The sequence below is a fragment of the Anopheles moucheti genome, chromosome 2 (genome assembly GCF_943734755.1).
Source record: "Anopheles moucheti chromosome 2, idAnoMoucSN_F20_07, whole genome shotgun sequence".
Taxonomy (NCBI): domain Eukaryota; kingdom Metazoa; phylum Arthropoda; class Insecta; order Diptera; family Culicidae; genus Anopheles; species Anopheles moucheti.
Genome location: NC_069140.1, coordinates 16,770,932 through 16,795,058, shown reverse-complemented (window position 1 = coordinate 16,795,058; position 24,127 = coordinate 16,770,932). Strand labels below are relative to the sequence as shown.

General features: G+C 46.8%; 1 protein-coding gene across 3 annotated transcripts; it reads right to left on the bottom strand.

The window, feature by feature from the left end:
* Positions 1 to 3,873: 3,873 nt before the first annotated feature.
* Positions 3,874 to 6,669, bottom strand: LOC128309765 (sodium-coupled monocarboxylate transporter 1). 3 transcript variants are annotated; one of them, XM_053046230.1, is made up of 7 exons: positions 6,227 to 6,669; positions 6,004 to 6,163; positions 5,872 to 5,937; positions 4,796 to 5,526; positions 4,552 to 4,726; positions 4,278 to 4,480; positions 3,874 to 4,215 (listed from the first exon to the last, which is right to left on the bottom strand). In XM_053046230.1, exons 1-7 carry the CDS (start codon positions 6,442 to 6,444, stop codon positions 3,981 to 3,983), a joined length of 1,788 nt encoding a protein of 595 aa, XP_052902190.1. In that variant the 5' UTR covers positions 6,445 to 6,669; the 3' UTR covers positions 3,874 to 3,980. The 3 variants fall into 3 exon arrangements, with proteins under 3 accessions (XP_052902190.1, XP_052902191.1, XP_052902192.1); XM_053046231.1 differs by having other exon boundaries at positions 3,874 to 4,205; positions 4,280 to 4,480; XM_053046232.1 differs by having other exon boundaries at positions 3,874 to 4,217; positions 4,304 to 4,480.
* Positions 6,670 to 24,127: the final 17,458 nt, after the last annotated feature.

Genomic DNA, 24,127 nt, shown 5'->3' with positions numbered 1-24,127 from the left:
GGGCGGGTGGGGCTTACGTTGGCATGTGATGAAAACTGGAGTTTAGTAGGATAATTAAATTAAATCGAAGCAAGACGTTGCGGTGCGGTTCGGTTTTGCAGTGTGCTGTGTAATGACTCAAGGGGAATAAAAAAGGTTGGTAAAAAATAAAAATTGCACCACACTGCCGGTAGACAACAGCGCAGAACGGAAATTGCTTCCGAAAAATATTCAACCCCGGCCCCCAGATTGGGTTGGTATGTGGCGTCGGGGAAAAGGTTCTTCCGGTGTAGTTTTGTGGACATGCAAAGACGCAAAATGATTCGTCGAAATGCGGCAGTCTGGTAATTGGAAATGTGTTCCAGGTGGAAAAGTTATTGCATTCGCTGCTCAATCATTTCTTTCTGGCCTCCGTAACTCAATGCGATCAAGCCCTATTCGTGTACCGTATCGTCAAATTATGCGAAACAAGAATCCAATGTGTAAAATTAGATGCTTTCCATCAAGAAAAGCAATAGGCAAAGGAACAAGACCAACGCAAAGGAAAAAGAGGATTACACGACCTGACAGTGCCAATCCTTTTGAGGCGATCCGAAACCGAAATGCAGGTTTGCTATCAATCTGCGAAGAAGCGTTTAAGATTTTCCTTTCCCGCGTTGGTGTTTTTCGCGGGATCCCTAAACGGTTTGGATCGTCAGCGGATTGTTGGAAATATCCCCCCAAATATCATTTACTGCCAGTCGTTTACTCTCCCATTACGCCTACGGTGGATGGATGCGTTACGTCTCGTGCACGCCGGTGACAGATTTCGGCGTGTTTGGATGTTTACTTTTTTCCCGTATTTCAATCACATCAAAAGCATAATCGGGGAAAATTCTTTTCAATTTTCTTAGCATTCCCGCTGCCACCGTTCTTGTTGCCCCGCATCACCGCTGTAGCGTGAGCGTTGTGTTTCACGGTAACTCAATCTTTTATCTCAATCGCGCACGCAGTACTGTGAAGCCGGGAAAAGTAGGCTGTGTTTGATAGTAGTTGACATGATGCTCTCAACGTGCCAGTGATGCGTGTGGAAAGGTGAGAGTGAGATAGCAGTGAACGCACGAGAACCAGTGAACGTGAGTGGAAAATAAAGAAAAATCAATAGTGATAGCAGCGTTTTCTTTTGATCCTACATCACGAGGCATGGATTGGCGATTTCTTGGAAGGAAAGTATAATTAAATGACTTTAAGCTGTCGGCATTGTTGGCCAAACCAAAAAGACACCTATCTTTTCTGTCTTCCATCCAACTTGTGACTTGCATTGTGGCATGTGTGTTTGAGCACAGGTTGTCCACTAATGCCCACAATTGCTTTTTCAAGATGTAACAATCACCCTCCTTGGTTGGAATTGAATGAATTCTATTCTATCCCAGAATGTAGCTTCCAAGCTCTTTTTTGCGGTTCAATGTAGTAGAATTTGCGGTAATGTTTACCAGACCCTAGACATGCTCTGGACGTTCCGAAAGCATCCTCACGCCCGTCGTGTGATCGAGAAAACATCTTGTAAGTTCGGTGGGTTTATGGTTTTTATTGTCAAAGTTTTCTTGCGATTCGTTCGTCTCTCGCTAGTGATTTCTCCGTCCGAATCTTGTTGTGGGTTCCGATACAATAGGTTTGGGTATTGTGTTCCGAGATGGTGTCATGGGGACTTGTCTGCAGGATGCTGTACGGATGAAAAGGGTCTTATGGTATTGCGAATTGAAGACGGATATTGGGCAAATGGAGGAAAATATTCGCTTTTTCTCATCGATTTTCGAATTTGGAATGCATTGTGCTGTTATGGACATTTGAGCAGGATATATGGTAATGGTAAAAGACATTGCTGTACTTCTCACTTACAGACCAACACAGGAAACTGAATCTTGAACAGCGTAAACCAGGCATCCCCACACGGTTCATTGTTTTATGATTTGTTAATTGGAGGTCATTCGTTGAGGTTTGAGCTTAACACTATTTGAAGCAATTTCGAAAGATCTTAAGATTTTGCGCAAAAAAAAGAGAGGGATATTAGTTTCTCTTCTTAAACAAAAGGGGTTTTCGACTGTGCGATCGATATTTGTGTGCAGAAGAATAGAAAATAAAGTAACTGAAGTAAGAACATAAAATGCGTTCACTTTCGCTTTTTGTGACACTTCGGGGAAAAACGATTCTGTATCAGTTGAGATCTTGTACCGTGATTTATGCTTTCCGGTGGTCGCTTAAGCAACCGCAAAACGAAAAAGATTTTCCTCCAATTTCACCCCACCCCGAACGCGGGCGAAAAAAAGGCATGCAGCGAGGAGAGGTGAGAGGGAGGTGGGGCATACAGTCCAAAAAAAAAAAAAAAAACATCATCTAATGATAACCGAGATATCATTACCCACGGTGGTGCGCCTGGCCATAGGCGAAGGCGTAAAAGGGCATAAATTAATTAATGAAATTAACAATAAATCATAAAAATTTAATTTAATAAATCCACAAATTTTCCATTTTTCTTCCTTTATCGGACTTCTGGCTTATTTGAAGTTTGTTTTTCCACGTACCCCCGGTTACACCTCTCTGTCCTTTCCCCTTGCTTTCTGTCTCTGGCACTCTCTGGTGTTCGGTTTTAGCGTTTTGTATACTTAAAATGTTGTACCGTGACGAAGGTTCAGTCCAAGCTCAAGGATGGGTGGTGCGGATAAGGGACCGTGGCCCACACCCCATGCCGCAAGGGAGTGAAGTGAAAACAGTAACCCTTTTACTTGATCCCGCTCGCCCATCCGAGACCGAGACGGGGCGAAATTTTTCTAGTTGCTAGTTGCGTGGTGGGATTCCTTTTGAGTCATTTGAAGTTGTTGGGTGCGGGAGGCATTTTTTTTCTTTCGTTGTTGCTTCCCGTTACTAAAACCATCATTCCTCCCGTGGCAGAAACCAATTCCGATGGTAGGCGCTGATGGCGCAACAACATCCTCCCCTTCATCGGTAACGGCCATTCCGGGACCGTCCTTGCCCGATCCCCAACCAGACCTCGAAGGAGTTGAAGGAAGAAATATCAAATATTTACTTTTAATTCGGATCATTCTTTTTTTCCGCCGCACACGCCACACGCGAACCAGTGTTTTTTTGTTTTCGACCCAGGCGTTCCCTTTAGAACTCGTCAGATTTTCTTGATTTTCTGTTGCGTTTCTGTTGCAATGCGGTAAAGGGCGCGCGTTTTGTTGTTTTTTTTTCTTCTGCTTGTTCCGCTTGTACCTTTTGGCGTCAAAAGAAACGGGAGACAGAACCCAGTGGAAAAATGGGAAAAAGTCGAAGAAATGGGCGAAAAATAAGTAAAACCGAGTGTATGCAGAATTATACAGGAAGCAATTTTCCGCCGGTGGCATCGAGCAAAACGATTCAAGTACAGTCTGTGACGAGGTTGAGATTGTTTTTTTTTATTATTCTGCACTTCTGTTTCTTTACTTCAGCGTCCAACCCTTTCGGGGGGTTTTTTTTTTTTTGGTCAAACACGGCCCGGGGAGCCATGGTAGTAAATCTTTCAATAATTTAGCCCGCCACTTTTTTTTTGCTCTTACTTTTCCGGCGTTTTCTAAGGTTGTTGCTCGCTTCGGTTATTTCTGTCACTTTCTGCCAAACTTTTGGCCAACCGGGTGGCATGGGCCCCGGGACCGTCATCTGGTTAGCTGGGTAGCGGACGTCAACCGTGCTTGGCCAACAGTTGTTTGGCGAGTGGATAAGAAATGAGGCGGCACACAACCAAAAAAAAAAGAAGGGTTGATATCTCGGGGGTATCTGGATTCGGTGTGATTTTTTTCCCCGCATCGAGTCATAGCTTTTGCATTCTTTCATCCTTTTTTTTGCGGCGTTTAGCATGGCACAGGGGGTGTAGACTTTTTGTATTTTGAAAGTTCTTTAATTTCAATTTTAAGCTAGAGTGAAAAGATGAAAAATTCATCGCCATTTGTCGGGTGCCGCCATTTGGTATGGCAATGGAGAATCAATCATTGGATAATCTCTTTGATGCCACCGGTTGCCATTTCGAGCTGGGTGCGCGCTGCTATCCTGCGCCTGATCAGGATCCGCTGTATGAAGGGCGAGAAGAGGTTGGGATTCATCTCGTCCGGTTTGTTGGGACCGACGATGAACGATACGATGACGGCGATGACGATCGTGATCAGTGCTCCCATCGTCGTGTACCATAGGTAGGATATATGGTACAGTGCAAACTCTGGTTCACTGTGGTACGAAGGCTTTATCAGTTGAATGTCTTATAACATTAATATTGCGTTAGCACTTACACTGGAGTTGATTCGATCGGTGGAATTGTGGTATTAATCGCCAACATGTTCATAGGTTCTGTGGCTATAAAATGATAGCTGCAACCTCGAGTGTCGACTGGTTTAAGCTCGAATGCTAGCTCTCCGGTGGCTATGGCTAACTGAGCCTTAAGGCAGACCCAAATCATCACAGCTAGCCCTATAGATCCACCAACTATAGCTCCCTACGAAGTTTACATGAAAAATTTATATTTAAATAGATATGCTCAGTTTAAGGATATTCCACTGTACTTACTATTCCATTTGCCCATGGAATTAGAACGCCTAGTGTAAATATTCCTAAAAGAGGACCATTGCTGACACTGCCGAGGCTCATGGACAGTTGCAGAACGGAGCCGAGTTTCTCTACCACCAGCACCAAGGCAACACACATTGCACCGAAAACTGCAACTACAGCTCGCATGATAATGCTGCAAGAATTGAAGGCTGTGAGTTAGAGTTAGACAATTTAAGGATCTTGCAGACATGTTGCAACTTACGACGTTTGTTTCTCGGAAAGAGGTCGATTCGAGAATGGCTTGAAGAAATCTTCCAACACCACAGCGGACATGGAGTTCAACCCAGTGGATAGCGAGCTTAAGGCAGCGGAGAACACACCCGCGACGAACAGCCCCGGAAGTCCTGGAAAATCTCCTAACGTGTCCATCACCAGCAGGGGCAATAGCTGGTCCTTGGCATTGGCAAGCTTGGTTGTGAGGGGATCACAATCATAGTACTTGGCGTAGATAAGCAGCCCACTGTAACAGCACAGCGCCAGCAGTACCAGCGTTCCGAAGATAAATGTCCAGAGCGCCTTCTTGGCTGCGGCCATCGAAGGAAGGGAAAGATAGCGTTGTATCATGTTCTGACTAACGGCGTTCGTTTTAAGCCAGTACACAACACCGCCAATGACGCAGGAATAGATGTTGTGGCGCGTAGTCATGTCAAAGCGAAGATCTGGTCCCTCTATGCGGCCGCTTGCCTTCGCGCGATCCAGCACCACGGACAGGCCGCCGACGTCCAGTGTTCCTTTGACTATGATCAGAACCATGGCACCGAACATGAGCACCGTCTGGACGACATCGGTCCACACGACGGCTTTCAATCCTCCGACGCAGGTGTAAAAGATGCAGATGACACACACGATGGGCGTGATGAGATGTACGTTGATGCCCGTAACCTGGTTGAATGCGAGCGCTGGCACGTAGATGACTATTGGCAGCCACGCCATCTACCGGGAAACGGCAAAGCAAAACAAACCATCAAACATCGCGCTGATGTGCTGTCAAAAGACGCCATGCAATCTCAGTGGAACGATCTACGCGTTGTTTAGCGATACGATCCGTTTAAGTCATTCGTGCACGGTTCGTTATTGGCGTCCGCTGGTGAAGGAACGCTGACGGTTTGTCCAACCTCTCTGCTTCAATTGAGGTAAATTAAAAGATTGCCCTTTTCCGACCACAACACTCTTGCTGTTGTGCTATTGTTGTTTTGGTTGTGGTTTTATCCCGATTTACGACTGACCTTGCGAACGCGTTCTAGATGGGAGAGCAACAGCTGTGTGAAGCGTACTTACCGTGGCCAAGGTAAAAAGAATTGAACCAAAGAGACGCATTCGTCGATCGAATCGAGTTTGCAGATACTTAAAATAGAAGAAGGGTCAGGTCATTGGATGGACTTTGCAATGGTGATCTACGCCGCCACTTACTTGATACGTAGACGTTAGTTTGAGGTTGTGGAAAACGGGCAGATAGAAGTACATCATGATGAACCCCATGGAGATCACTCCACCAACAATGTACATGTACTGCACGCCGTAGAGATAAATCTCGGTAGGAGTGCCGAGCAGGGATATGCCGGAGATGAAGCTAGGATGTGCAGGAATATTACATCAATTATCTGGGCAACACCTCTGGCACCGTTCGACATACCTCGCTATCAAGGACAATGATATCGGAATGACTTTCATCTGTCGATTGCCCACTAGGTAGTCGGCCTCCGCTTCACCTTTCTTGGCCTTCTTCTTGAGAAACCCAAAGTAAATTCCGATCATGGCACAGCTCATTAGCATCAACACAAACACCACGTAATCGTACAGGCCAAACTTCTGGAGGGAAACCTTAACGTCGTCAACGTTAAGACCCGCCATTGCAACGGGTGTTTTGGTTGGTCTTTAGAAGGCACTACTTTATTCTATTCTCTGCTGCTACAAACCACTGTATGCTACCGTTGGTGGAGTGTACTATTCTACTTTACACACTGAAGATCACTCATGGTGTGCATCGGCTCGCACGTACCGCGAGGATCAGTGGAGCTGGAGCGAAGGTTTATTCGCAACTCCGGGCCTCCCTCTCCAAGATGCACACGATAGAGCTGATCAAAGACGATGTGGACGTTACGATCTTAACTGCGCGACTAACCAGCACAGATCAACGATATTCCCGAAAGAGTGCTTGGAAGATCTTGCCTGCTCGAGGCAATGGCCAAATTATGGCTCGTTAAGGGCTGTTTGTGGAATTTGCTCGTGAACACGGAGGAAAATATTGATCGTGAGTCAGTGCGAGCAACGTGTGCAATTTTTCAACCAATTCGCTCCACCGTTACCGGTTACGGTGGGTCGATTATTCAATTTCGACGATTAGAGTCGTTTAGCAAGATCGGATAACGGGGACGTAACGGTGGACCGATCGTGCAAGGGTTGCATGTGCAATTTATTTTTCTATCACCACAAGATCGTAACAATTAATCGACCTTATTGGTGTGAAGAATGTGTGGAGACAAGCTTGGCCGGTTAATGTAGCAAACTTTCTCCTTCGCAATTAGTGCTCTGCCAGCATCTTTCGAGGAGGCGTGGTTGAAAAATGGTTCCCCAGCGCACGTAGAACAGGACAGCTAGCGCGAGCTTTTGACGAGCAAACGACGATTTGGCGAACGGATTTTTACTCGGGAATGGGGAGCAAGACATTTTCCCCTTTTCGGTCGCAAGGATAAGGGTTGAAGCACGCCGAAGAAACGGGGAGGGTGATGAAGAGTACCCCTAGCGTGGTAAGTGTATGAGAGAGTGCTAATTTAATAAGATGCAAAAACCACCGTTTATTAACCGACGGAAGGTTTCGATGTTGGCGTGGAGTGAGCGGGCCACCATATCGTCAACGGGTTTGTGCGGCATCGCTTGCTCGGGACGGAACCGTGAGAAAAGCGCTGCCTCGCCAGCTGAGATGGATTGGATGAGATACGCTGGTGAGAGGAGGTGCTAAGGATGCTTTGCCACCGCTTTTAATTAGATGAGAGAATGAGCGGATGGAGAATGAGCGGAGCCTGCTTAAGATGAATAATGAGAAAATTCGCCTCTAAATGATACACCGACTCGACAGGTGGCCGTATAAGCGCCGGGGAGTTTTTCACTTTTTTTTGCAACTATTAGTCGATTATAGACAACTCTATGATGCGGTTTTTTCATATGCTTAATTTTTGAGAACTATTTTGACAAGATGCCTTTAGTTTTTTTTATTTTTGAGTCGTGGATATTGAAAGACAACACAATTCCATAGGGCAGAGTGAACCACCAGGCGCCCCCTTCATGACGGTAGAATGTTTATTTTAATAATGAACTGGGCGGAAAATGCGTCTATCGCTGATGACGTTCAAATATATCAATAGCTGCAAGTCATCCGTTGTCATAGTTGATACGTAGGGATTAAAATGACAAGTCATACGTCAGAGGAAAGGGTAGAATGAAAAGGAAAAACCAAAAGTAACAGTAAATATTCCTTTATTGAGCGATGTGAATCGATTGTTGAAGACTAAAGGGTTGAAAAGGGGTTAATAGTTGTATGTAGATGATATCAAACCATCGAAATTGTTTTGATATGAAACAGCCAACGTGACCACCACACCTTTCCATAATAATAGTATCCCCATTAACGGATAGCTTATTTTTATTATTCATTATCGTTGATTGATTTGTTAGCAAACCGTTAATGGATGTTTGGGAAATTTAGGAATGGGGCTATCATGACCAGAGATCAGATCTAACGTGTACGTGTAGCGTTGTAAGCGAAATGCATACGAGCACCACAACGCCATGGAAGCGAGCATCACATGCGCCACCCTCGGTTCGGACAAACATCGGAGATTACGTGTTTCCAACCTCCAGCAAGCCTCAGGCCCTATGTGACAGATAGCCAGGGACTGGACTCCTGGTCCATTCGGCTCATACCGGTTTTGAGGGCTATTAAAATCAATTACACCGTTGTCTCGCCACCTTGCTAGCTTCTCACACGACCAACTTTCCCGCTCATGGCAGGGCATCGGTCAGCATCGGTTGGTGAATAAAGCAAAAGGCTCAGCAATTGGGGCGCGTGTGGTACGGACCACAGCACATCGAAGAAAGCAAACGCTCGTATGAGGTTCCGTGCACGTGATCCAAACTAATCGTACACGAGCGACACGTCCATCTAACCAACAAACCAACCCAAGCAAACCCGTTACAAACCACCAAGTGGCCGGGCCAATCTATTATCAAACGCCAAACTGCCGGGGGGTTATTTGGGCCTGTTAATTGATTTGTATTTACATTAAATACACGCCGCAAGGTGCCAATCTATTATGGGGTCGTGTTCGGTACCCCGTTCGCGCCCCGACACGGTGTGTATGTGGTATGTCGTAGCAACCAGATTACCAGTTTTCGGGTGCATGCAGTTGTTACCGATGAGATGATGGTCTTGATGGTGTTTCCCGCAACCCAGTCGCCTAGGCGTTGTGTGATTTTGCAGCACTAATTGAACAATATTGGCCGAAATGAAACGAAAACATATCGTCTCGCTCTAGCGAAAAAAGCAGCTTGATTGATAACACTTAAAAATACACACGAAATAGTGTTAACAGTTATGCACGTTGGTTACGTTTTCGAAAAGCGATAACTTTTCCACTCGTCAGCAACTGCCCATTTGAAGTTGGAATCCGTCGTTACGTCGTTTTTCGTTGGAATTTGTACCAGTTTGTTCTGTTTTTTTTTTTTAGTAACCAACCATTTTACCCGTGCAAAGACGTAATGAAATTTACAGGAATCACCGACACTCTCACAATGGACTGGTGGTGGGGTTTGTTTTTTTGTTTAATGCTTTGTAAGACTTCTATTTGCAGAACGGCATAAAAAGGAACACAAGTGTTAAAAGTGGAATGAAACGCCTCGAACAAGATTGTCCCTGTGCTCGTTTCATTTTCCAGAGGGTGTAACGGAGCAATGAGTATCAGTTCAAACACCCGGGTCCAGCATTCCCAACCCGCGCCGTGTTGCTCCGTTGGAAGGAACAAAAAATTGAGAGGTGTTTGTCTTACAGCAAAACGATGACTTATAAGAAGCCGTTTTGTTTAGTGAACAACGTGAAAAGCGAAGCAACAACGGGGAGGAACAAAAAAAATCAAAGGAAAAATAAAACGCTCCGACCGTATGCGGAAAAAAGGCGTTCGAGAGCAATAAAAAGGAAAACTCCTTTTTTCTTACGCTCGTTGGGACGCGGTGGCCGCTTCCCGGGAAAGCGGTTCGTATTTCAATTAAAAAATAGAAGATATTTACTCATTTGCAATCGCAGCCGGCCTCCGGGAACCACGGGACCTGGCTCGTCAGTTTGGATGGATAGGTTTTCACTGCCGTACTTCAGAGACACTTTCGGAAGGGTAAGCATTTTTTTTTCGTACTCTTCTTCTGTAGCACCCCCTTATTCCCGAGCACCCACAAGCACAATTGGACTGATCCGTGTCTTATCACACAGCGGCGAATAACAGCAACAAAAAATAAGAAAGAAGGCACTGCCCGTAATGGCAGTGATGCAATCTGTCTAATTTTCTTTGAATTTATTTCCGTTACTTTGGCATTCCGGTTCGGTTTCGGTTTGGGGTTCGACCACGCCAGCAGACGGTGGGTGATTTTTTGTTTTCCTTCCTTCTGCTGCTGTTTTCCCAATGCTTTGAATTTTTACTTTTGGTCCGTTTGGTCGCGGATGGATACCTTCCATTCTTGTGGGCAGGCGTCTTGTTTTGTGCGACCGTTTTGTGACAAAATATTGGCTAAAGGGGTTGACTTAATTAACGATGGTTTTTGTTGATTTAGGTGCTCGCTGTTATTAAGATTTTTCTATCCCGCATTTCTTTGTCGTTTTATCGCCCGTGTTGATCCAGTGCGTCTTGATAGAGATCTTGGAGGAGCTTTGTTTTTCGTAGCTCTGTTTTTTTTTATTCAAGAGAATTATAAAAAAAAACGGTAGTATAAGCATTTTTTTCTCGAAAAATATTGTGTAAGTCTTAAGAGAATGTTCAAACGTCTGATCCTGTTCCCATCGCATTGCACCTAATCCACCTTTTGCGTTCAATCAATCACGAGACGAACCAAAGCGCTAAGCCAATATTACATTGCCACTGATGATTACGCCGTCCGCATGGTAGATGTCCAGCATCCGGCCCTTAATAAACGGTGATTCTTTATTCATAAATCCCGGCCACCGGCATAACCGGGGCCTCTCTCCGTGCGGAGTACACCCCCGTGAACGCAGCCTCGAAGCCCCCGGTGAAAGGAGATAAAATCACTCATTAAAGCGAATGAGATTCTAATGGACTCGATACGGAACGCTCGCGCGCGCTCGATGCGGTGAGCTTCGTTCCGGGAGTTTTTGGGGTTGTGATAAGCCTCGGCAAGACGCCGGACGCCGGGTGATGATGACCGCCACCGAAAAAGAAGCGTAAGTTTGTTTCATGTTTTTCCTCTTATTACTATCGTATTAATGAATAATATTTATGATCCACAATAAATCACAGCGGATTACCGTATGATGCTTTGATCTGTCCCGAAAAAAAGGAGACGAAGCGACGTTTGGTTTTCTTCTGTGGTGGGGAGGTTTTCTTTTACCATCTTCTGCCGCTGTTTGTTGACGGAAACGATAAGCGGCGGTGGCCACCACTGGACCCAAATGGACGAGAAACACCGGCCTGTATGCACGTTATTATCCTTGGTCGATTCTTTTTTTCTTTCTCTACGCCCCACGAATACCTCACCTTTGGGAGTGAAAGAAGATTGCGCCTGCCGGAAGACGTGGACAAACACAGATTTTCTTGGGCTTTATAAATCCTCTTCGAAAGGATCCGTTCGAATGCGCTGTGGCAGAATAGTAGCTTATTCGCTTTGATTTTGTGTCTGAGTGTCGTCTAAGACGTCGCAATGTCGTCATGCCCTTCCCTACTAGGTATTAGAAGACGCCACGCCAGCTGTGGCTGTACGGGCAAGGTTATTTTTTCATAAATATTTTGGGAATGTGAGGCACATTATTCAATTTTGGCACGAGCTAAAGCATGTTGGAAGTGTATTATTGATGGTTGAAGACAGTTTGGAATGTTTTGCTTCCCTATTAGACAGGATCGATGGTTTGTATTTCGTTGAGTAAATATCGTTTATATATCCCCTACGTTTGTATCATAACCAAGCAATATATCAGATTTTCCCTTGTAATGAGCAGAAACCGTAATAAACAGATTAGATTTTCCAATTGAAGCAAAGTGAGCATATCTCGAAATCACTCACATCATTAAACATTTAGGTATGTTCGATATGTATAATGATATTGCTGCTTTATCCATCACCATAAGTGGAATCAGTTACCAGCAAACGCCGCACAAACAATGCAAGAAAATGACCACTTTGTTATTCTCGGTTCGATACGAGCATCCTTTGTTGTTGCGGCGTATTGATATCAACCCTTCGTGCTTCGTGAAAAAGAAAGTAGTAGGGAAGGGTTCGGTCCTGTTCGGTACACTCAACGTGTCCGTTCGATTGTTCCGGTGGAGTGTTTCAACCAGTGCCAAAGGGATACGAGCTAGGTGGCAGGAGAAACGGCTATAGGTAACAACTACACATGTTCTATCACTTTCGATGGGTTTGGTCTAGTAGTCCCTGGTTTGTTGGTGGTTCTGTTTATAGTCACTTGATTGCTCAACGATGCCGTCCCTGGGCATATCAATTTCAAATCTCTTTTGTTCCCTCTCTCTCTCTCCCGCTCTCTTTTTCCCTCTGTGTGGCGCTGGTTCGAGGTAATGATGCGGAGGGACATATTGAACAGTCGGACCAAACGATAAACTTCGGAAGGGTTGTCCAATATCTCATGCTGCATGCTCATGCTCCTCATGCTGGAAGGAACGCAAAAGGACATCGTGGTCGAAGTACCTCAGGATTTGAACGATGAATCAGTCTCAATCGTTTCCTTCAATGAAGGAAATGAAATCAACCGTTTATGATTATGATGTTACCATTCGCCAGCGTGGGGAGTGTCAATTTCGAATTTCGCCCCCGGCTCCAGCTCGGAACAGGCTCGTCAATGAGCGTGCTGTTAAAGTGGGGGAAAAAGGTTTGAATGGTCATTACTCTGAGCCATTCCGGCCGTTAGCTGATGTAGTGTGGGAAGTGCAGCGTGCAGACAGATTCTGCACTGTACGATGCAACTTTATGTCACACAAAAGACTGCCAATTGGTTTCCGTTGCTTCGAAGCTCGGTGGAAATGTGTTCCGGTTGAGTGGAAGCAGCGCACCGGCGATGAGATTGCATTTCAATAACAAAAGGAATGCAACACTTCTTCAATGCCACTGCTATCGTTTAGCCTCTTGGGACAGATATTGGGCCGTCCAGGGAGGTGTTAGTATATCAATATCAAATGACGATATGCTCCGAAGTCTGTCTAATCCTGTCGAATGCACGGGCTGCAGGAGAGTTTGATGTTTGCAATCGGGTGTGATAAATCACTCATAAATTGAAGTTTGAATTGCAGCTGGGGTTGCAGCATAATCAGCAAATTGCAGAGCATTGTTGAATATTGATTGAAGTGATGCATAGTAAATCACCTGTAGATTAAGCGGGATACATTTGATTAAGCAGAAAGAGATCGTTCCATTGAGTAAGTTTGTTTCACCATCATGCAATAGATTATTCCATTAAACATCTACTTACTCTATGAAGACTAACGCACATATTTTATCTGCTACTTAGGTTTTAGTGGAAATCAATCCAATTCCTTGTCGAAAGAATATAGTTAGAGCCTGAAGGAAGTTCCACCGGAGCATGTTGGCTTGATTTATGGCACGTTTTAATTAACGCACCGCTAGAAAACTAGGTAATCACTAGCTCGTAATGAACGTTCGGTTGAATTCATCTAATTTATAGCTGACCAGTCGAAGTCGAATCTGGCTTCGCTCAAAGCTGCTGCGGGGCCGTAGTCGCAAACTGAGAGCTGAACGATAGCAGTGCGTCGTCCTTCGAAGGCACGGCGTGTACAAATTGGCCCGGAGACGACTGCCTCCGGGAAGTGCAAGAAAGTGCCCGCTCAGAATCGAAAGTAAGAGTAACAGGAAGCGCTGAGCCTAATTGCTAATCCACACTTTTACGTGTCCCGTCCGGTGGTCGATGATGTTGGTGCTAGTTTTGTGTCGTACACAACTTACCCCCCCGGGGAAAGCGTATGGGAAAAGGTTTTCCGCACATAAATCTACCCATCGGAAAACCATATCAGGTAGGGCGAAAGAATGTGGAGCCGAGTGATGTTGAGAAACCTTTCTTGCCAAAAGAAAATGCTTCAAACTTCAAGTGGCTTCGATCGGTGGAGAAAAGGTGCAAATGAGTGGAACACGTGGTGGAACACGGGAAGTCTCAAGGTTTTCTTGGGCGAAACTCTTGCACGTGGTTCACCCACATTCGGCCCCCCCCCCTAAGCGGAAACCGAACGAGGGGATAAGATAAACACACAATTAATTCTTATATTTGTTGTGACAAGTAGACAAATTGATTTGAATCCTTTGGGAAACGAGCTGCAGCCAATTTTCATTCGACCATCATCCGGGTCGATGTGAGAGCGTGGTCCGAGCAAGTGAAAATCCGTCCCAGCTTGTTTCGCTAGCCGGAACGGTGTTACGATGCAATAAATAAGTGTAGCTTGCTGCGAAGCTGACACGCACGAAGACAAAGCGATTTCGAGCAGTAGCAGATAAAAAGGATGTATTACGTACGCTGCTGAGCAAATAGTGTATCGGAAGCGCTCCACCGGTCGGACGATTCGGAGATTCCGTTGTCGGAGCAGCTGGACGGGATCCAGCGGGACCTGCCCGGGGATCCAGCGTATTAGAACCAGCAGCGCATTATTACCCCCTGGCAGACGTTGGATGGATGTGATAGAGCACTGCTGCTGCTGCTGCTGATGATATTGATTTGTTTTGCTGGCACAAATGTCCTCTCCCGCGTGTGTCTGTGTGTGGCTTCTTGATTTCCGCCTCAAGACTGGTCTAATTTATCAGACGGCGCAACGTTTGACAGTCGCATCTTTCACGAAGCCCTTCTAATAAATTTATCTTCTTCCCAGGCATCGAAAGCAAAACGGAGAAAGCGACCGGTGACCGGCATCGGCTTCGGCAAGCCACAAGAAGATTCGATAACCGCCCCGTACTGCAATGGCGAAGATGGCTAATCGAATGCCCAACTCAGCCGACAATGGCAGTGCGTTGAAACGTGAGGTGAATGTCCAACCGCACGGCGCCCTCGAGGGAATGCTGACCGTGGGGGAGAAACTGTGGTTTCCACCGTGTGTCCTCTGCGACAATTGTGCGAACTTCAATAGTTTTGACAGTTGACCGATGACGACTGATGGGGTGAAGCGTGGTGTGTGGTAGCCGAGATATGTCCTCGTTCCTCGTTGCCAGTTGGGTCTGTGTCGTGTCATCGGGGGGAATTCGACCGGATTGTGATCTGGTAATTGATTTGGTTTGCATAATTGAGCAGGGATTAGGGAAGTGTTTGTTTCGAATTCGGAAAGGGAAAGTACGCAGCTATTATTCGTACACGCAGCGTATTGAATGCTAAGTTTGGTGGGTAAGATCGCTTCACATGGGGACGAGAACGAACCACATACGGATGGGAGCGAAAAAAAAGGAAGGAATTGGGGAAGGCAGAGCGATTGAAATCTCGAAGTGTGGAAAGCAGTGAGTTATTTCTTGAGCAAAAGAAAAGCCAAGCATTGCATATGGACATAGCTTGGTGCTTACGCAAATTGTTGGAACAACATTTACAGCTCATTGGAATAATTTAATAAAAACACATCACTCAGCTTAAGCTACTGGAGCCACTTCTTCATGCGGACTCGCTCTTTTGGCCGATTGGAAGTGATTTAGAGTCAATTCCTTATTCCTGCACTGGTACGACCATCTGCAGCCGGATCGCATCGCAAAGTGAAACAATCGCAGCAGGCGGGCAGCACCACTTTGATTTATGTTGTCCATTTCGTTTCATCCCAAAAACCCGGACACCTCTCGTTTGTATGTTTTGCGATGGAAATTCTTGTACCACAGCCGTGCGGATGCAGTGAGCGTTTTGGATTTGCGAGCGGCATTTGTCCACACGGTGCGGCAAGAAACCCTTACCAACACGCATCAAAGCGTTACCGAAACGTTCCTCCAAGCTGCCGCTGAAGGTGTTTCCGACGCTGTCCATCAGCACCGAGCACCCCCAGGACTGCTGCCGGCGAACACATTCTTCACCGGCGCTTGACTCATGCATCAAACAAAGTATGAAATCAGTTAATATAAATATTTCATCCTGCTGATATAATTTCAATTTATTTTCTCACTCTTTCGCACTCGGAACACTCGGCAACACGACGAGCATCACGTTGGCCAACGGCATGCGACACGGTCTCCGGCAAACCGGCACCGAAGCGACCGAATATCTCCGAGAGATGAACCATCCTGTCCGTCACCCCGTACACCCCCGAGTAAATCGTCTGATATTAGATGCCTCTGATGACGATCTCCGTGACTGTGTTCTGGTAAGCTCCTGCTGGTGGGGTGGCGTACACGGCGTACATGCGAGTGTGTCTTTGGCTCATGTTTCGTTCTGGAAAATTATTTTAATGGAATTTTTCGTTCCCCGAAGCCCTACCCGGTCCCGGACCTTCCGTGTCCGGAGCATCATCGGATTTGGGGCTACCCGTTTGGCAAAGGCAACAATTACCGGCGACACCGGTGATGCTCGAGTAATCTTTGCCATTTCGTCCGCCCGAAGACAGCGGCGATGGGTAAGTGCATGGGTCTAATCCAGTTGAACATTACAACGTTGATTTGAACCGAGCGCATGCTACCTGAGACCAGAATTGGAGCAACCGTCATTGAAGGAATGCAGCGCACGCCTCACAAACTCCACCGGGCCATCCACCGGTTCCCTGTGTCGCCGGTTCCGGGTTCGGGTCGGGTGATTTCTCATCACTTCAATGAAGCTGCATTCTCATGGCAAAAGTTGTCCGCTGCCTAGTGGCTCATCCGAAGGCAGAGCCGGGCATGCGGGCATGCGAGCAGGCCGTCCTGCTGCTCCTGCCGCACACAGAGTCATCCGATTTCAGTGATCTGAATCGCATGTGAATCGGTTTTCCTTTTGTACTTCGTCGTTTTCTCGTCCGGTTGATTCCGAGATTCATCACCTATTTCCGTGCGAGAGAAATAAATCCTCGTAGGCGCATCTTGCCTCGGGCATTGCCGAGGACGGCCCGGTTGAACGGGAGTGAATCCAAACAGCACACACATACAACGGTGGACACGGGACACGGAGCAAGTGTACGCCGAACGTATCTGAAATCTAAATCTTGACTTAAACTGTCAGAGATTGTCTCTGACGGTGGTCTGATCCTCCCGATGGCATCCTCCCGGTTTTGCGGGTCCGGGCATCGTCGTCGTCGCCAGAGAATGACGGCAAGTTTGGAAGCACTTCCCGGCTAGGGCCGATAGATGCTACTTTGTCCTTGCAAGGATAATCGTAACCATTTCTAAAGGAAGGCATGGGTCACGACGCACCCAATCCTTTGCACCAGGCGCTTGGACGTTTGTATTTATCCATATTTCAGACGATTCTATCTGCTCGTCCCGGCCATTTGGAGGGGACCACTTACGGCACGCAGCGTTTGGGCAGCGAAACGAGGGCCAGCAAGATGATTGAACATGGAGCAAAGTGGTGGGTCGAGGTAAAGCGATTGGGTTGGTAATTTACAATCCGATACTTTTAGTGGTGGCCACCGGTGACTGCAATGAAGTGGATGGAGTCCCTTCTACCCGTTCTCCCAGGGAGGAGGGAAATGATGATTGTTTCGAAGCCATTCAGCAGAAGAAGTCAGCTGTGAAACCGTACGGGACGAATGTCTCAGATCTGCTCGATAGAGTGCTAGTAAATCGGACTGGAAGTTTGTGTGTCCATTGCACTGCAACACGCCTACGAACGGACGGTTTGGGAGCTACCGGAGTCGGGAGTGAAAAGTTAATTCCTGTTTGAGTGATAAATCATGATTGATTATTTATTGCTTCTCCGTCGCTGTTGGGCCGTCGTGGCTTGGACACGGCAAGTATCGCAAAACCCAAGCATCCCAGCCCGATCGGGAAACAACATCGGGCCCGTAGCTGGCACGTGGTAAAGGATTTGACGTTCGATTCAAGCAAAACCGACCAAGATTGGGAGGCGATTTCTCCTTCGTCATGGGTCGGTTGCGATGCAGCTGTGGATGCAGGCTGACGATGAGATGAGCTGATTTGGGGTATGCTGATGCCGAGAGACAACTGTCTCAGGATTACAATTTGTCAATCAGAATTTATTGTGCCTAATGTGGCACACGGCACAATTGTTGAGTCGGCTGAACTGCGTAATGCACTGCTTCGGGTGTGCACATTGCATACTTTAGGCGCATAACTTTTTACGCGCTGGAAGGTATGCAATCCGCATAACACACTCTTTTTCGGGAATATTTTAAACCAGTCCTTTCGCTCGTAATGTTTAAATTAGCGTATTGATCGTTTGTTAAAATAAGTTTTGTTATTTTCAAAACATGGATTGCATAATACACACACACCAGCAAACAATGTAAATTAGCAACGCAAGTCCGCATAAAGTCACTCTAATCGTAACTTCCTCTGCTGGCTGCGTTATTCATAATTACTCCGTTCGACCCATTAAATCAACAGCACGATTATAATTCGCGGTTGCAACATGGAAGACTTCACCCGCGCACACGAGGATGCGAGCTGCATTCCACAGACCTTTCGGTGCGTGCACGTGAATGGGGTTGCGCATCTGTTACCGGCGTGCCACCAGACACCAGATAGGAAGAGTGAATGTTTTCCAATGGCACGCGGATGACAGTATGCGGGGGAGGGCCGTTGTTTTTAATTGAAACAATTTGACGATAAATATTTACGCGCCCCTGTGTGTCTCCCTGTGGCTTCCTGTGCATTGAATGCTCGGTCATTGAATGCTGTGCCGAATCGAGTGACCACTTCACTGCCGTTCGGGTGAGGCCCGATCCAATGCCCCCAGGCGCTGGAATCTCTCGAAAGAGTGCAATCGAAATATATTTATAGGGTTAAATAACTCGCACACCGTTGAGCGGGAGTCATTTTCCCGATGGAACGTGGTATGGTTTTTCAGGAATTCGTGGCCCCAGCTTCGCCCCTTCTTGTCAGCTGTCAGGGCAACAAATGGACGTTGCCGTTCCGTTCCGTTCCGTGGTGGAGTGTGGTTGACTGGAAAATTGCAACAAATTATTTTGAAAAGCGATTGTGTTTGACAGTTTTCAATTGCGGATAGGTCATAAATTTGACCAGCACGGTTCAGGCACGGGTTTTGCCAGTATGGTTGCCGGTGTTTCGAACGTGGGAAGGCTCTATCGATGGTTGCGAGCGGGTCCTCCGAAGGGTTCAATCGTACCGCGTCAAAGGTCGTCGGGTGCTGCCGAAAACGATACGGTGCATCCGGTGCAGTTTTTGTTTGCATGCGAATAGTGCATGATGCACTCTCGCAATGGTGCATTCGCATTCGTCGATCCAACACAAGTCATCGGTTGGAGCAGCAACGGTATCGGTTGACTTTTCCGATTGAATGATGCACCGGTTATAGCTATATGGTGCCTTCCACGTAGCACGGAACTGGTGGAAAACAGATGCCCTATTGGAAAATGGCCCGTGCCCGTCCGAATCGAGAGATGGGTGTTGCTGGTTGAACGAAATGGTTGATTTATTTCACCAATCGCTATAAATAATTGTTGCATCTCGTCGAGCGATCTACTCAGACGGTCCGTTTTGGCCAAAAATAATATCGAGTATGCATCCTGGTGACTGGTGACATTGAATAACTCGGCACACCGAGGCACAGAAACACAGTTGGTACACATTTTATTAGTTTTCAATGTATACTGAACTGAACTGCCATAAATTGTGCCTGACGTCCTTCTGGGTCGCCCCGAACGAAGTAGGCGTTCGGTTCGATCCTGTCGATTTCGGTTGTCATCTGTGCCGTTTCATTGTGCAACAGCTGCCACGTATCTACGGTTGCTATGGTTCCTGCGCGCACATAAATCATGCCTGATTACTGTCATTTTTTGTGCTTTTGCTGAGGAGAAAATATGATTTGTGTGAATTTTGATGTTGTATTAAACGATGTTTGTTTTAAGGTGGTGTAACAGTTTCAGTTTGTTAAACACGAAACAATGGAAGATTAAATGCGTCTGCTCAGGCGATACGGAACTCGTATTAGCAATGTGGTTTTTTTTTTGCAACATTCAATCCTTGCATGTTGGCTGTTGTCGATCAATTCGTTCTCGACCATTAACCACAGACCTGCCGAATAATTTCCCGATAATCGTACTGCAGGGCCGTACGACACTAATTAACAACCTCGTGCTAATCACAGAATCCATTTCTGCACGGACCCCACCGTATCCGTGTTCGATGGAGCCGCCCAGTTGGGTGTAAACCGGATCGGAGCTGGTCACATTGGCACATATGGGGATTTTTTTCTCTTTCTGCCAATGTCCCGGTTTTTATGTTGGTCGTTTTCCTTAACCTTACCACTACCGATCGTACGGTAGCGCACTATCATCGTAAATGGTGAGCTAGAGCGCCATCGTTTTAATTGAAACCAATAAAAACTGGTTCAATCAAAGGAAATTGATTCCCGCAGTGGTCCCATCGGCCGCCGCCCCGGCACCTAGTCAAACCCCGTCCGGATGGTCCGTTTTGGGATGGGATCCCCGTGGCGGTGGTTTGTGAGTCCCCGCTGTCCCGGCCCCGATGGTGTGCGCCATCAAGCGATCCGTTCCAGCTCGGATCCATTTCAGTCGCCGTCGGTGTTTTCGGATTGAGCAAATCCCTCGAGCTGGTAGCGTGTGGACGCACCGAGTGGGTTGTAGTGCTCTCACCGTAATAGCAATTGTTGTTCATCCCAAAATCATCATTAAAAGAACAACCAATTAACAGTAAAAAAAAAAGAGAGAGAGAGAAACTAAATATTCCCGACCGGTTCTTCCCATGGTCCATGGGTAAAGCGATTCGCTTCGATAAAGGCCCCCATTCTGGGGGTAGGAACTGTCCGGCACTCCGGTTAGGAGGAAGTAGCGAGGAAATGAAAACGATAAAAGTAAATCGTTTTCCATCGAGCAGGGAGCGCAAAAACTTGAATCGACTGGACACACAGCTTCCATCGGATTTTGCCGGAAATTCCCGGGCAAGCAAGCCTGGGGGATACAGAAGCGCTAGTTTCCGATAGTCGGGAAAATTACTCAGGGAACGGCTCTTAATGTTTTTCCGTCGTGTGTCGATAAAGGATCCACGGAAAAACTGCACACTGTAGCGGAGTGCGATACACCGTGTCATTTAGACGATCAATAGCTGGGGAAGCGGTAAGATGTTCCAGAAGCGAAGGTAATTTCATGGGCGGCAACAGGAGAGTTCGATTGCTTGGGAACAATTACGCATGTTCTGAATGGTACATCATTACATATCGAATTTCAGAAGGGAAATGCGCTGTTTTCTGAGCGTTCTTGAGGAACAAAAAGTATTCAAACTAACTAAACGCATTCAATTTGGTGAATCATATCGTTCTTGTTAACTTATCTGACTATATGTTTTCCATCTAGTAGGCTTAGTTAACCTTTATTCACCTTGTGCGGTACGCCTTTTCCGTACGAAACAATCATTCATTCCGGGCCGAACCGTTGATCCCCGTACCCGGCAGAATGCCGTCGAGGCCACCCGAGGCCTGTTCCTGTTCGAATTCATTTATTTCCTTTACCTCACATAATACCGCAAGAATGTCGCCCGCTTCCCCCGGACTGACCGACTGATGGAAAGTAACCTGTGACTACTACGGCATCCGACTACGGCTGCGCTCGTTTTAATCACACTTGAGCGGCAAGCGGATATTCGATGTCCCAGAAATTGACAGTAAATAGGGTCTAATCGTGTGAGTGTGACCATCCGGACCGTGGAGTGTTTCGGGGGAGATTTTGCCGGTGGTTTCGCTTTTTGCCGAATAAGAATATTGTGACAATCGTCATCGGCATCATTTATTTTGTTTCTGGGTTTGTTTCCCCGTAAGATCCCGAACAAATGGATTTCCATTCGCAGGCGGCCCGAATGGTGCTCCGGTGGCCGGCCGGAACGGACATCAGAAAGGGTGTGTGGGTGGGTGGGGGGGCAGGCGGTGTTTAGATAGTTGAAACACAGCCAAGTCCTTCGGCTCACTCATCGAACCGGACTTTGGACGACTTTGGCAACTGTGGCGAAATCCATATATCATTTTGAGAAAGGACAAATGTAATTTTGATATCAAATAAGATTAATGATTTTCGCTACCATTTCTCCGCTCGATGGTAATTGTGATACCGTTACAGGGCAGGATGGAGGCAGCTTATCGAGTAAGACGAGTTGCCCCCGGGGAAGGGTCTCGAAATGGACTAGCCCGGTGACTGATGTGAGTGGGCTCTGCGTCACGAGATGTTATACTTTTTTCTGTTTGTTTAGATCCCAGTCCAGCGGCCGGTCTTGATAGGGTTGCGAAAGGATGGTGAGGGCGCATTATTTTAGGCTTTTTTCGCCACTTGCACTGATGCGTGCCGTGTGTGGGCCCGTTAGTGGGTGGGTTTTCCGTGTTTTTCCGTGTGAGCCGCCAGAATGGAAGGTTGACCCGAATCGAAAGGCCAGCAAATGGGCGATGAGACGACGCATCCCTTTCGGAGCGTGTTAAGCAAGGAGAGGGCATGTGTGCGCACAATAGTGGCTCGTATGTAAATGGCTGGAGCGATTATTAGCGACGAATAACGTTCGTGTGTGTGTGAGTGCGAGTGTGTTTGAGTTCTTGAGGGTGTGTTACTATCGTTTATTAATTATTATTTGATGATATTCCAGAGTTTTTCTTGGAGCCAACCGGAGTGGCCCTGGTTTAGTGGGTTCGGACAAAAAAAAAACCCAGGCCCAAATTAAGGGTTGGGTCAGTGAGGAGAAATAGAAAAATTGTCATTTTGCCGTGCAGTTCCCCTCTTTTTCCCATTACGGAGCCACCCCCCACCTCCTCGGCAGGACCCTGTGACAGGCGATGTTTGTTTGTAATAAGCTTATTCACGTTGAAGATTTATTGCTAATGGATTGATTGATGGAACGTGGATCATCGTTCACGGGCAAGAGGGTTTGCGTGCCTGAGTGGACAATGAGCGTACGAGCTGAAAGCAACCGGCCCGAAGAAAGAGCAGCACTGAAGGCCTGCGGAATGGAGAAAGGGCCATGTGTGTTCGTTCTGGGTTGGAGGAAGGTTAAAGGAAAAATAAAACACATTCTGCTCACTGAGCTGGCCACCGAAGGAGTGGCCGTGATCGTGAGTGAACGAGTGACATGACTGCAGAAAATGCTACAATGGATTACTTCATTTATTGATTGTCGCTTGCTGGACTGCGTCACCGAACACGCCTTGGCGTAGTAATTAATATTCCAATGACATGGACTTTTCCGGGACGCGGGACAAACAAAAAAAATAACCCTCCCCCCAGGCGAGTTCAAGCTAGTGGATGATGATGATGATGATGGTGTCTAGGAGTGGTGAATTATGATGAAAGTCGGAAAAAGTACGATATTTTGCTGGTTTTGTGTGAGTTAAAGTTTTTGGAATAATTTCGAAAGGATTCTTGCGGCGCGGCAAATCGATGGAAAAATCTGTCCATCGGCCATTGTCTAGGTGTACCTGGTGGCCATCAAACTGCTGGTAGCATTATTTATATGCTCCGTACGGTCACGGCGAGGTGAAACGGGCATTCTCCTCGCAACGATCTCGTAAAACTTTTAATGGACGATTAAAACTTGTCCAATCAATGGTAGCGAATAAAAAGTGACCGATGTTGTGTGTCCACTGCGAAATCACAACAAAAGCCAACACGAGCCATGTCGAACTGCCAGGACATGATTGGCTTAAATGCTTGCCTGCCTGCCCATTCGGTGCGTTTGTTGGCCCGGTTGGCTCCCGCTCGCCAAGATCCAAAGTTTGATGGCTCCTTAATGAATTTGGCCGCATGGCGGCGTGCGGGAAGAAATAAGAAATTTATAGATAGACCAAAGCCACAAACGTGTGTAGTTAAATTATAACCTCCTTCTCGTACTTTATGAAGCCATTTCGGAGTCACCTTGGCATCTATTAGCCGTCCTGTTGAGGCCGCTAAGCGTGCCACCCCGAGGAAAACGGGATGGGGAGGAGGGGAGGCCGCCACTCATTAATATCCAATTAAAGTTTAACGGGCACTGGTCGTCCATAAAATGGAAAATCTTGCGTCATTTCCTACCAAACTAACCATCGGCCAATACTTTCATAAGGGAATGGGTTGAGCACCCCGGGGCGGGGTGAGAAAAGGGATAAAGAATATCCGACGTTTTGCTTCTCGCCCAACCCGAACCGGTCGGAAGAATGCCCGGTGTGTCCCACCGGTCCGTGTCTCGGGCGGTATATCGATCGGGA